The 14,725-nt window shown below is 44.8% G+C and overlaps 1 protein-coding gene across 1 annotated transcript in view; it reads left to right on the forward strand.

Moving 5' to 3' along the window:
• The window catches only part of LOC136675335 (receptor-type tyrosine-protein phosphatase F-like), a 186,576-nt gene that overhangs the window by 73,064 nt on the left and 98,787 nt on the right, over positions 1–14,725 (forward strand). Inside the window, exon 2 of the mRNA XM_066651822.1 lies at positions 694–863. Within this exon, the coding sequence (XP_066507919.1) occupies positions 767–863 (97 nt within the window). The 5' untranslated portion in view covers positions 694–766. The remainder of the gene's footprint in view (positions 1–693; positions 864–14,725) is intronic.

A 14,725-nucleotide genomic window follows, 5' to 3' on the forward strand; every position in this document is an offset into this window, starting at 1 on the left:
CTTGGCGTCTGCTCTCAGATCAGCCATATGGCAACAAAGAGACGTTTTCTAGGTCAATGAGGAATCATAACGCACAGATCTGAGACTTTAGCATCGCTGATATTGATCCAGAGAGAGAGAGAAAGAGAGAGAGAAGCCCTTCTGGACTCATCTGTGTGTGTGTGTGTGTGTGTCTGTGTGTGGTCTGTGTAATATCTTAATGGGGTGTTTAACGATGGCCTGTCATTGGGTCACTGATGCCCCCCCACCTTCCCCTGCTGGTGCCTTGTGATTTTTGGCTGTTGGTCAGAGGTTGACCTTCATTTGATGAGTGTTTGTTTCCTTCATTGACCCTGAGGGTCCTTGGCAGGGTTTAATCCCTGAACTGCTGCCCACTGCTCGGTAGAGACACTGGGTTGTCAGTGCCAGGGTTGAGTTTAGGAGTATTGATCGGTTGCCGTATCGATTGATTACAAATGTTCAGTTCAAGGCATGGCACAGTGACGAGGGAAAGTCGTGTTAAGGTGTTTTTAATTGTTAATCACTCTTTGTGCTCTTTCTTTCATTAATTAAGGGCTTATTGCACATCATTACAATGCAATTTGGAGTCACACACACACACACACACACACACACACACAAAAGTGGTTGGGGCGGCGAACACGCGGAGCAACCTCCTGTTTGTAACCCGAGTGTTTATCTGTCTCTCCTCAGGTCGTAGCCTATGATTGTGTGAGAGTTTGTGGAGTTGAGCGGGGACCGAGGAGGAGCAGTGCCAGTCTGGAACATGGTGCCTAGTATCTGCCCGTCAGTGCCCTTCCTGCCCAACCAGCTCTGTGTCCTGCTACTGCTGGGCTTCGTGGCCTTCTCCTCGCAGGCAGACAGTAAGTACACACTCATTTCTGTCTAACGACGGCCTCGCTGCCTTTAGCCATGATGCAGTTGCTCTGCTTTGTGCGTGGGGGTAGAGGAGGTGGGCGGAGCTCTAATCCAGCAATTGTTGGAACAGCCAGTAGGAAAGATAATAATAATAATAATATGTTTAATTTATGTAGCACCTTTCTCTCACTCATCAATACTGGAATATATACAGTATACACAGTACCAGTCACAAGTTGGACACATCTTCTCGTTAGTCATTGGTGGAATAGGGCTGGTCACTGTGTAGAACCGTGCACCTGCACTTACCTCTGCACAACCAAGTTATGGTCTCAAACACATTAAGAAGGTGAGCAGTTCTACAAATTAACTCTTGACGAGGCCACAGCTGTTCACTGAAAACCATTCCAGGTGACGACCTCATGAAGCTGATTGAGAGAACGGCAAAGCTTTGAAGTATCTAAAGTATTAAACGTTCTAGTTTGTTTAATCAGTGTGTTCCATATTCTCTGACACCGCAGAAAAATAACAAAAAACAAAAAGTATTGAATGAGAAGATGTCCAAACTTTTGATGGGTACTGTAAGTATCATATAGTTTTTTTATTCCTAGTAATTTTGGAGCATTTCAATTGGTCAGTTCGTCATGAAATGTGTGAAGGACAGCTGCGGTCTTTAAATGATGTAGTAAACAAAAAATTGACAAAAATAGACAGTGAATTATATGTAGGGCTGGACAATATGGCCAAAATTTATTGGCACCCAATGATTCCAGGTAGGCTCTGAACCCACCGCGACCCTGAATTGGATAAGCGCTTACAGATAATGAATGAATGAATGATTTTTAAATGAAGGGCGCTGAACTGATGCCTAAAGTCACCATGCTCACGCCAAGCGCTGGCAGGAGGGGTGTAAAGCTTTCTAGCTCTGGGCTCTGGAGCAAACTACGTTTGGGATGAAATCCAGAACAGACCTCACTAAAGTTTGTAAATGAATGCTATCAAATCCTGACAGCAATGGTGGGGCATGTGTTGTAACGAGCATCAAAGAGATTTGGAGCTGGTGTGGACTAGTTCTGGATCAGCCCAGTGCCCTCCTCTACACCAGCTTGTCTACACGTCTTTAAATGGGTTGTAACTATAAACACAGACAATATTCATGCTTCAAGGTCACTGGTGTGTATGTTTGGACTTCTGCTGAGTGTCATCTCATTCGTGTTTACACATAACAGTGTGTCGTACAGTGTCGAATCAGCCCTAGAGTCTAGTTAAGGGTGAATCCCGTCTCTTCCCCTTCCCCCTTGTTTTGGAGTGTCCTCTTGCCCCTTGGAGTTGAGTTACAGGGTGAAGTGGTTAAAATCTTCCACTACGAAACAGGACGACCCTTCAAGACCCTGATACGACATCAGAACACAAATGAAAAAGAGCAGCGCTTCATTCCCGGGCGACTAGCGGTGCTCTGTAGCAGCTCTGCACCAGTCTGCAGTGATATCAGAGGAGCTGCTGGAGTTTAGTTAAATGGAGAGCCATTTATTGTGTGATTATGGAGCTGAATTCAGATTCTTATTCTGCAGCTTTGTGTTTGAAGCTTCCAGTTCCATCTTAAATTCTGTAGCAGTGTCAGGTGCAGGAATGTAGTAAAGGGCCATAATCCACTGAAACTACATTAAACTAAGAGACTCCACTGGTGATCACAGTGCTTAAAGGAGAAAATACAGACATCTGTGGGTTCTTTGGTCGCTGCTCAGCGTCTCGCTGGTGATTCACAAGGTGTCACAACCCTCCGTTTGAAGTGTGACTCTAACTGAAAAATCTTAGTTTGAAGGGCATTTACAGTCCACCCCACCCCTCTATCCCAACGAGAACGGAGACCCCCGGCCCTCGGCAACACGGTGATCTCAGCAGTGTTGCCATCTGTGTCCTGTCGTCCTCTGGAGTGACCGTTAAGACGGTGGAGACGTGGGGTCAGGTTCGAGTCACAGAGTCATTTAATTCAGCGCCTGACCTCCGCACGCTGTCAGAAGCATTCTGTAAAAACAGCTCACACTCTTCCTCACAGAGCTGGGCACTCTCTCTCTCTCTCTCCCCCATCCCACACAGCTCTGAACGTTCAGTAACGTGGCGAGGGTCACCTTCAAGTGTCCTATTCCAGGGCTGACAAAATGTACAGCCATTACAGGCCACAAAGATGTTCAGCAGCGTTGCACTTGTGAAGATATTTACTTAAAAATGTACATGTCTTACATTTTCTTATCTTTTTTTGCATTTATTTTATTATTATTTTTCTGATTGTAGCTGCTGTCTCATCTCTTATCTGCCGATATAAAATCTTAGTAGTCTTATGTATTCTCACTTATATTTAGTCTTACATATAATCGAAGATAATATAATGCTGTTATATGTTACTCTACCTTTAAGTTGCATATATTCAAATATGATCGGCTCTGATTCTCTTTCATAAAGCAGCCCAACACTCCGTATAACTTCACACTAAAGAGCAGGTTAGGAAGGCAATGCACAGGTGTTGTGACATCACAAATACAGTAATCCCTCGCTACTTCGCGGTGAATACAAAGTGCCACCTTGTGGAGAGTTTAAGGCTAAGAGTGAGTGAGTGAGGGAGGGAGGTAGGTCTAAGGTCTAAGGTCTAAGATGATCCGTGTCTGACACATTTTATAACTTCAGCACAGATGGGAGGGGCTAACCTGCGCTAGGTTGAGCAGGTGGATGTTTATGAATTAAAGATGTCTCAGGGGGGTCTCAGGGTGGTCTCACGGTAGAGTTATTCTTCAAAGCGCTCATATTTCACTTTTCATTTTATAATTTTGGGGACAAAATGTGCTGAAATGAATCGTTTTGCCGAGGAGGATAAAAAGGTCACACTGAGGAACAGCCTACTTGTTATTCCTTGATCATTCTAAGTGCTTCCCCAAGTGGATAAAGACTGTTTACAGAGCAAATGTTACCCCCCTCTCCCACACACACACACACACACACACACACACCACACACACACACACACACACACACACACACACCACACACACACACTCCCTGCTCAACTCTGCTCATCACCATAATTGGTTCAGTCCCTTATGCTCGATACTCACACATTCCTGCTCGGTTCATTAACATAACACATTGCTCCCTCATTAGTCCAGTCTCACGCCGCTGTGACTGACCACTGCAGGAGCTGCTGATGGACTACAGACCGCCCGCTTTGTCCCCGGAAGACCCACTGACCTTCTCCCTGCCCTTTAATCCTCTCTTCTCCTGCAGTAATGTGATACCATGCTTCTGCTTTCTACCAAGTCATGGTTATTATCCAATAATATCTAAATATCTCCAGTTTTATTTCCATTTTGAGCAAGAAGTTAGATGAGAGAGAGAGAGAGAGAGAGAGAGAGAGAGAGAGAGAGAGAGATGCCTGAGCCAGTATGGAGTATTGTTTCCCATTAACAGAGCCAGGGATGTGTATAAACACAGGAGCTTTTTCCAGCGCAAAAAAACAAAGCAGAGAGACCACCATAAATGGTCATTAAGTTCAAGGTTACACAGTCTCTCTCTCTCTCTCTCTCTCTCTCTCTCTCTCTCTCTGTAGGATGGTCCTCTCTTCATATTGGCATCTTTTGCCTACCAACAAATCTGGGCAGTTAGCATTCTCCTCCAAGTGTGTTTGTTGAGCTGCTATGACATTATTTTAGCACTGTTTTTGTTATTGTTTCTTTGTGACATCACAAAATCACATAATTCAGAACGGCCTGTATGAGCTCGGCGGTGCACTTTGAAACATTTAAATAGTAAAATATGATAAGAGCTCTTTAAAGGCAGCACATAAAACACATCTGAAGCTTTTATATTTAGCGGAATGCTTTAGGGATTGTTTCTGAAGCTGGAGAAGTTTAAAACTGAAAGCTGTCGGGATCCAGAGAGCATCTAAAACGCTGTTTAATTATGGATTGTTTCACTTTCGGCTTTAAACATTTCCCTGTAGAGGACCCGCGCCGCTCGCTTCAGACAGAAGCAGAAACTTGGGGCCAGGACTGACTTCAGAAGTTTTCTGGAAGTGGACGACAGCGTGTGAGGTCAGATCTGTCGTACTCCTCGCTGTTGTGATTCAGGATGCTGCTGGATAAAAATACCAACCCTAAACAGCAGAGTAAGCAAACACAGCTCCAGAAATAGTCTGGGGTTTAAAATATTGACGACCACAAACAGTGGGTTGGAGTGTGGTGTTGTCTGTAATCAGCGGAGGACTGGGAGGGAGCCGAATTACAGGGTGGAGCCACCAGCTCAGCCTCCACCCAGAAATACTGATGAGAGAGCTGTTCTGTATTGTCTGCTCAGAGCTGTGAAGGTTCCTACGGCATTTTTTTAATTCATTCATTCATGAGTGTGGGAGACTGTCCACAGGAGTGTGTGTGTGTGACTGGGTGAGTGTGTGAAAATGTCCATATGTGTGAGTGAGTGACTGGGTGAATGTGTGAGAGTGAGTGACTGGGTGAAAGTGTGAGAGTGAGTGACTGGGTGAATGTGTGAGAGTCAGTGAGTGACTGGGTGAATGTGAGAGTGAGTGACTGGGTGAAAGTGTGAGAGTGAGTGACTGGGTGAAAGTGAGAGTGAGTGACTGGGTGAAAGTGTGAGAGTGAGTGACTGGGTGAAAGTGTGAGAGTGAGTGACTGGGTGAATGTGTGAGAGTGAGTGACTGGGTGAATGTGTGAGAGTGAGTGACTGGGTGAATGTGAGAGTGAGTGACTGGGTGAATGTGAGAGTGAGTGACTGGGTGAATGTGTGAGAGTGAGTGACTGGGTGAATGTGTGAGCGTGAGTGACTGGGTGAATGTGTGTGAGTGACTGGGTGAATGTGTGTGTGAGAGTGAGTGACTGGGTGAATGTGTGTGTGAGAGTGAGTGACTGGGTGAATGTGTGTGAGAGTGAGTGACTGGGTGAAAATGTGCTTGTTTTAGCTCAGAAACTTCTCAAAACCCTGGTAAAGCATTGCCTCTATTTTCTATTTAAAGGACGTTCCATTCAACACTGTCACCAACTCTGACTCGAGAAGCACTTTGCAACAAATCAGCGCCACTTTCTGTCGTTAATTTACTTGTGAATTACGCAGGGATTTGGTGGAATCACAGAAATGAAAGATACCCACTGCTAAATGACTTGATTATTTGAAGTACGTCAGTGAAAACATGCTGAGAGTGTTTTTGCGAGGCTGTATTTACCGAGCATAAGGAATGAGGTTTGTGTACAGCCTCCTCGGCCGGGAGTGTTTTATTACCAGACTGAAACTGCAGCTGAAGTGGTTTTAATCACGGAGACATACGTTCTGCCTGTTTAACACACTATGGCATCAATCAAACGCAGTCGCAGCACTGTGCTGAATGTCGTGAAGTGACATTAGCCGTCGTGATTGCTTTTGATTTATGACAAGCGTGCGGCAGCCTTCTGTCATCTCCCGAGCGGTGGAGGGCTCTGGGTACGTCTTTAACGCTCAAAAGACTTCGGGCGGCTTTTACACTAGATGTCCGAACGTTGCTGGAGGGATTTGATGGCATTCAGCCACATAAACTTTAACTAGACACCTCCTGTTTGGGTTCATTCAGAAGCTCTACGTCTTTTAATGTGGAACGGTGTGTTCGAGTAAGAAGCGACCGTATCTTGGTGGTTGAAGTTGAACTTTTGTGTTCATCAGAAACTCATTAGTAACTCGAGCTTTACCAATTTTGCTTTGTGTTTATCTCATGAAGTAAGTGCTTAAGTAATGTAACTGTAACAGCAAAAATAAGTCGGAGTCTCTCCACCACAGATAGAGAGAGAGAGAGAGAGAGAGAGAGAGAGAATGCTTGGTTTGTTACCTATTTACAGAGCCATGTCTGCATACAAACACCAGAACTTTTTCCACAGCAAATGGTGAAGAAATTGAATTAAAATGGCAAACATAGACATTAAAGGGACAGAGGTCTGATTTTTTCAGCACAGTGTGAACCGGTCAATCTTTTAAAATCAGCTTTAATTCACTTATATATTTTGTGTGTTCCTAGATCTGATCCGTATCCGATTTGTGGGCACGTGACGTAAATGCCTTTCAGGGACAGATTTGTTCACATTACAGACAGATACAGACCACTTACATTTATAAATATAATCTATGTTTAATATCTGAATTGATTGATGAGGATCATAATGTGAACTTGGCAAGTGCTGTATTTGAATGAAGATGCTCCTAACGCTCCATTAAAACGTCATGCTGCCTTTGTAGGTTCTGAGACGGACCCAGTGTGTATTCTGGTTCCGAGTCTGAGTCCGAGTGCGCTCTCTGGCCCCTGAAATTGCCGCAGTGGGTTTTAATGCTGTGGAAGCCGCTGTGAACTCCTTTGTACCGAGGACATGAATATCATTACGGTAGCTCTGAGGCCGTGCTCTTTTCCTGCTAACAGCGCCGCGCTATTGACCCACTGTCAGACGTCTTCAACCGTAGCGAGGGGCTCCTGACTGTTCCCGCAGTGAGCTGAGAGCTCTGTGAAGGGTCCGAGTGGAAGCCCACCTCTGCGGATCGTTGCAGTGTTATTTGTTCGGACTCGTTAAAGCAGGCCGCGCTGGTGGGCGGCGGCAAATTGGATCTTTTTTTTTTTGTCCTCCTCTTTTTAAAGCGTCCATATGGTGACCGGCCGAGATTGACGCGGATGGAAATTGATTCTTTTTAATTAAAATAACTACATCCACGATCAAGTGGCACTCGGGACACACTTCTGTTAGTGCACAGCTGTGGAGAGAGAGAGAGAGAGAGAGAGAGAGAGAGAGAGAGAGATGAGAGCTCTTCAAACTGCAGAGCAGCAGAATGACTGTGTCACTGTGATGAGGGAAGGCAGAGACAAAAATGACAAAATAGAGAGGGAAAGAAAGAGGGGGAGATGGGAGAAGGAGAGACAGGGACGAGGGAGACAGATAGAAGGAGGAAGGTGAGAGAGAGTGGGAGAAAAACTAAGTGGGGGGAGAAGAGAGTGATACATTCATGATGAGAGCTCTTCAAACAGCAGGACGATGGTGAGCTCGTGTGTGTGTGAGGGGAGAGAAAGGGAAGAAGAGTGGCAGAAGAGCAGAGAGAAATATAGAGGGATGATGGAGGGTGTCACCGTGAAAGAGGGATGAGTGAGAGAAAGGGAGGAGGATTTTGTCAAACGAGAGAGTGACTAAATGACATCAATGGAGGTGACAGAGAGAGATAGTGAAAGGAGAGAAAGGAAGAAAAGACGGAGAGCGCGAGTAAAGGAGAGATCTTGAAATAGCGATGGAGGGAAGAGAGGATGAGATGGAGAGAAAAGAGATTGAGGGAAAGAGAGAGCACGCTCTTGAAACAGCAGAGTGGCGGAGGGAGGGAAGGGTGGACAGAGGTTAATGATGTGAGATTAATAGCTTAATTATGCGCTCGATACTGAGGCCTCGGGCTCTCGTCCAAACCATCCGCCGTCAGGACGACAAGATCATCCCGCGTCCTTCACGGAAAACGATAGGAAAGGACAGAAAACTGTCATAAAAGCCACATAAAAGACATAAAAACCATAAAGCTCATCCACACACGTCTCTCACGCTCACACACACTGCTACAGGAGTTAACACACACAGTGTGGCCAGAAATCACAGACAGTGGTGTATAACAGCTTAATTAATTAAATCTAATTGTAGGGTATTATTAATAATTAAAAGAATAATTTAAATATTTTAGTATATTTATTGCACATTCATCACGTTCTATAACTGACATCAGTTACTTCCTACTATTTCAAGTGCTCACGCAGGTTGTATGCACATAACGCATTTGTTAGTGGTCCTAATGTTTTGGCTTGTCTGTGGGTTATCTTAATTTTGTGGCATACCCAGAAGAATTGGCGATATTCACATCATTTTTGGGTGGTTGTAATGTTTTGGCTGGTATGTGAGTGTTATTAATTTTTCGGCTCATGTGTCTGTGTGTGTGTGTGTGTGTGTGTATGTGTGTATGGGTGTGCTGCCAGGAGAGTGGGGGTCTGTTAAGGTGGCGTGTTAATAGCGAGGCCCTCGGCTGCTTGTGTTCAGATTCCAGTCGCTCTGTAATTACACATCACTTGTGGTGAGACTTCAAACCATTCCGCCTTAAAAACACAGCAGAGCCCGAGGAGGGGGCCGTGAAAGCCCTGTCTCTGAGGGTGGGCTTCACCAGGCGACAGGGGGGGGGGGCTTGTTTTAAGGCGGCCATGTGACGTAATGCGTATTAACTCGCTCCGCGCTCGTCCCGTAGGCGATGTCCCTCTAAAATCTCCAACCGTACCAGCCCTCGGAACGTCTCCCCTCGTCCCCTGAGGGGCCCTCAGCCCTTTCCCTACCCCCCCAAAACAGCAGCCAGCCACACTCAGCCGTGCCAAGGTGACAGCTGCCCTTTAACTAACCGCCTCCACAAAACCCTGCCGCCTTAAAAACTCCCTCAGCTGCTTATGCATGAGTCCAGGGAGACCTTAAAGTCTGGGGATGAATACAGAGCGCTGTTTTAATAAGCGCAGGGACACTTTCTGTTTTAATGCACAGACCGAGCTGAATTATTTTCCTTCTCAGGAAAACAGCCAAGGAGAAAGGCTCTGGAACTGAATTTAGGATTTCAGGACTTTTATTTTGTTGTAAATACTTTTAAATGTGTTGTTGTGTGTGTTTACTTGTTTATTGTGCCTTTGATATCAAACACAACATCACCTGATTTCACATCAAAAGTAAGCTCAAGTTTATTGTATGAAGCTGAATAGCACCCCCTTGTGGATCAGTTTTTAAACGTGAGTGAGTATGTGTGTAAGTTCCATGAGGTACTCATCCAGTCACTCATACACACACCCGTGTACAGTTTCACGCGTGTGACCTAGTCACTCACACACACACACATGTGGGCAGTGTCACACACTCACCCTGTCATTCGCACTCATACTTGTGGACACTTTTACACACTCACTCAGTCACTCACACACACTTATGTACAGTACTCCACCTACAATCGTGTGTGTTTGGTCTGTGGGAGGAGAGCAGATCACATGGAGGAAACCCACACAGACACAGGGAGAGGGTGCGGGTGGTTGGGTGAGGTTTAAGCCCCGCCCCCTGCTGTTTGTCGGCAGGTTGTGATTGCGATGAAATGAACAAGTCTCAGAGGGAAATGTCAGGTGAGCTCACGTTACGCGTTACGGCTTAACCTTTCAGAACATTTCCAATCTGGTGATTTCATGCCCCCTTAATTCTTCTTTGTGCCCGAGTAGCCACAACCTTTCAGATAACGTGTGTGTGTGTGTGTGTGTGTGTGTGTGTGTGTGTGTGTGTGTGTGTGAGTGTGTGGGTTTTGGCCCTGCTCGGTTGTTTTTGCAGCGTTGGTGTTGACACTCCCCACAGAGTCATCAGGTCCCTGATAAGATCTGCTGACTGCACCGCTCTGAGTCCTGAGCCATGTTTGTGTGGATGGAAAAAAACTAGGAAGATAAACATTATATTCAAGGCACATTTATACATGCGTCTATTAAAGATACATAAACATGTGACTCCATGTTTGTGGATGTTTCGTTTACTACATCATTTGAACACAGCAGCTGTTCTTTACACTGTGAAAATGTCATGATGAACGGACCAATAGAAATGCTCCAAAATTAACTGGAAGAATATCTTTTTACGTTGACTTCCATTGAAAGTCAAGTTTCTCCTTCTCCTGTAAAGTTACTGTTTTGGATATGAATGCTTTTAAATGGACAGCGACGACATATTATTTAAAATAAATTTAAAAAATGGTTGTGTTTAATTATTATTTATTGTTTTTAAAAAAACGGCAGCGTTAAATGTTACAGCATTGTTACTATAAAGAAATGTGTATACAGTGGGTCCTCGACTTACGACGTTGATCCGTTCCTACGTTACGTACATTCTGTACGTAAATAACATACTGTGAGCACTTATCCTATCCTAACACCTATCCTCCTCGGTACCGAGCCGCGTAACCGTGTATTCTTCCGCCGCGCACACCAAACACGAAGTTCGCGTTACGACGTTTACGACGCAAAACCACTTAAGTCGAAACAAGGCTTTATACAGTAAACGGGAGATGTGTCGTAACCACGAAACCTTGCAACTCGGAACTGACGTAACCCCGAGTAACTAATTTGGAACCAGTCTACACATTTCCACCAACATAAATTGGTTTGGGTTAATACCCAGCTCGAGTTAAAGAAGATTTTGAGCACGAACCGTGATGGAATCCGTGGGTGAGTCGAGATAAAGAAGCTCCAGAAAGAGCTCACAGCCTCAAATAATGGCGCAGTGGAGCTGGACAGGTCCTTTACAGAGCGTTATGTCTTCCTCGATGGTGTTCTGGGTAAAGAACAGAAAACCTCAGTGTATCAGACTTTAATGGTATTCTCTGAGTGTGTGTTTAAGAATCAGACTCCACTCGGTTCTGTGGAGACTGAAAGACCCTATTGTTCCTCCACCACAGTGAGGTAATGAGTTTGTGAGGATTTCCCGGGTCAGTTCTCCTTCTCTCTTTGATCCGGTATCACGTCCACGACGGAGAGGAGATAATGAGTGGAGAACGGCCGCGTCGGACAGCGGTTTAAAGGCTGAGTAACACTAAACCCGTCATGTGATACGGTTTAGCCCCGTTAGCGGGAGGCACTGTCTTATCTTTATCCAGAATCCTCAAAGACGTATGAGACAGCGCTGAGGGAATGTGTTAGGAGAGAGGTCCTTCACTTCCAGAACAGACATAGCAGGGGACAGATTTGCTAGAACACCCACGTATCGTGAAGACTTTTATTCGTTTGTTCATTTGTTTGTTTGCACAATATAAACAAACAATTAAACCAGATCAGCTATATTCTATATTTTGATTTGAAGATGTGATTATCACCCCCTTGTGGAGCAGTTCCTACACATGACTGAGTGAATGAGGGCGTGAGTGAGTGAGTAAGAGCATGAGGGAGTGAGTGAGGTGTTGTTAGAAGCCAGCTTCTTGAGGTGCTACGTGTCTTAAAGGAAAAAAAACAGAAACAACTTTATACAAAAATGATATGCTACCCTCCTCCAAAAGTTACAAACTGTGGTTTCTAGAGCGCTAAGCCCAGAGTAGCAATGACAGAGGCTCTATTCTCACTATTACAGCTCAGTGGAGCATCACAGTGATTTTGAAGCTGTAATTCTAAGGTTAAGAATTTAAATACCCCCTCACGGTCCTCATTCCCACCAGAGCAGCATGCTTTAGCTTAGACTCCTAATCTACAGACTTAATAATCACACACCGACCTCAAACCCAGTGAAAGAGGCCTGCTCTTCTGGTGATGTGGGGTGTCTGTAAATATGGGCAGAACATGCTCTTCAAGACGGTCTCATGGTGTTAGAAACCATTTAATCAAGTCTGGTAGAAATTACTTAACAGCTCCACACCTTTCCACAAATTCCAGGAGTGTGTTTTACAGCGGGGTCAGGGAACAGAGTCTGGGAGAACCAGACCGAGCCGTGGGAAGGAAAACCCAACCCTGAATGTCTTGTGTTTTACTAAATAACCAGAGTTTCTCAGTTTTGTTTCTCGCGATCGCACATTGGCAGCGAGCTCATAATTCAGAGCGAAGACGGCTGTGTTCTGTGATGTTTTGGCAGGAGGTGAGAGAGAGAGAGAGAGAGAGAGAGAGAGAGAGAGAGAGAGAGAGAGAACAGCTGGAGGATCCATTTTCCTGCTTGAGTGTTGAGTAAAAAGCATTTTATCTGAAAATTGGTTTATCAGCTGTGGAGAGCATGTCAGCAGTTGTTAAAATGAAGCAGATGGATCATAACGACACAGAAACACATCTCAAACACATTTAACCCCTAAAATCACCAGCTCTAACAAACACGGCTGTCACTGTATGTGCATTACTACTGACTCCTGACTCCTGTTTTATCATGGGATTAATTACCTAAATATTGTTCTGTTGTATTTTGAGACTAAATCCAAGCCCCACATCAGTGTTCCCCCACTGTCTAAACAGCCCTGTTCAGAGCGGCCGCTTTCTGCGCCTGTTCCTTTAAATGATAATGAGTCACTCGCTGTTCGCCCTCACCCTGAGCGCACAGCAGTGAGGAGCGAGGATTAAGAAGCAGTTTTTGCCCGGTTCTCTTTCTTCTCTGTTCTCATTTAGTGCTCTTCCTTCTCAGCACACATTAACCCCGTCTTTGCGCTCTCACGTAAACGTGTAAATCCAGCGCTGTGATTGGACAGACTCTAGAAGTGGGGCAGACGTTAGAAGTGGGGCAGACGTTAGAAGTGGGGCAGAATCAGAACGGCTCAAACATCTGGAATGTCTTCTTCCAGCGAGCAGCAGGTGTCACAACTTCTTCTGAAGTGAAGTAACATCAGCAGGGACTTCTTTTATGACCTTCATAAATGCTTGTGGATGTGCTGTGTAGTTTTTGAGACTCCTCCTACAGTAGTGTTTGAATGTCTTGTATTCTGTAATTATAATAACACAAATACACAGAGTAATAGCTGTAGACCTGTAAGGGTTAAATTCTCCCCCCTCCTCAGGGGCTTCATGACGCCACATGAAGTTTCATTACCCGCGCGGACGTCAGGATACGGTTACATTAATGTTCCTCTCTGAGGGATAACTGCACTCAGCGCGTTTGTCTCTTTAATAATTCACTGGAGCCGGAAAAGTGTCCAGAGCAGCTGCTACACTCAGTCATCGCTGAGACCCAGACGTCCCGGGGTTTATTTTTCTCCTCTGTATGTTTAAAAACGTGTTTATTTTCATGCCTGTACAATGCTGAGCTCCTGCAAACGCAGAGTGAAGAAAATGCAAGCAACAAACAAACACTTTTTATTTAAACACTTGTTATTCGTTCATCCATTCAGTCGTTATCTGTGCTTTATACAGTTCAGTGTTGTGATGAGTCTGAAGCCTTTTTGCAATCATTGGACACAAGGCAGGAACACACACTCACACCTGTGGATGGTTTCACACACTCACCTCACTCAACCCTCTCTGAACAGAACTTTTCCCTGTTATCGCGTGTTTTCTGACTTAGACAGCATTCAGAAAACTGATTGGTGGTGGTGTTTCACCGTGTGTTTGTTGTTATCTTCAGTCGGTTTCCTAATGTTTATAAAGCCCTAGTGTCTGTAAATAAGTAACTAAAACAAACTGTCTCGGTCCGGTATGCTAGGCTTTCTCGCTCTCTATTTGCGGCAGAGAAGTCTTGACAATGGAGAGAACTCCAGATGTTGAAAAGCACAAACGTAGATGAGGATATTGCTCTATTCCTGCTCCATAAATGGGTGATATACAGCGGAACCTCTACTAACGAACGCCTATACTAACGAACTTTCCAAGATACGAACCGGGCATTTGAATATTTTTTGCCTCCACCAACAAACCGGCGTCTAGAAATGGCCACTGACCCCAATCGGCGAGTCTCCCAGCGCGCCCAGACTTGAGTGAGCTTTTAAGATTAGCAAATTGTAGCTTTAGCAATTTAGCATTAGCATAAATAGCAGACATCGAAATTTGTGCTAAGTTAAGCCGTATCTACGCTTCGTCTCCCCACATTCACTCACCCCCCACCTCCCGTCATACAGCCAGTGCCTGTGTTACTCCTCCAGCCAGTCGACACGTCTTCAAGGTAGTGATATGTAACCACTTACAACTTTTTTTATTTCTTTTTTATTACGGTTACCACTGTATTTTATTTTTATTAATGCTACATGTATTTTTTTACTAATTTGAGAGTGTTGTAAACATATATCAGTGCAAAAAGAGTGACTCTCGGGGTGTGGGCAGGAACGCGTTAATTGCTTTTCCATTATTTTAAATGGGGAAAATTGACTCGAGAAA

The sequence above is a fragment of the Hoplias malabaricus genome, chromosome X1 (assembly GCF_029633855.1).
Source record: "Hoplias malabaricus isolate fHopMal1 chromosome X1, fHopMal1.hap1, whole genome shotgun sequence".
Taxonomy (NCBI): Eukaryota; Metazoa; Chordata; class Actinopteri; order Characiformes; family Erythrinidae; genus Hoplias; species Hoplias malabaricus.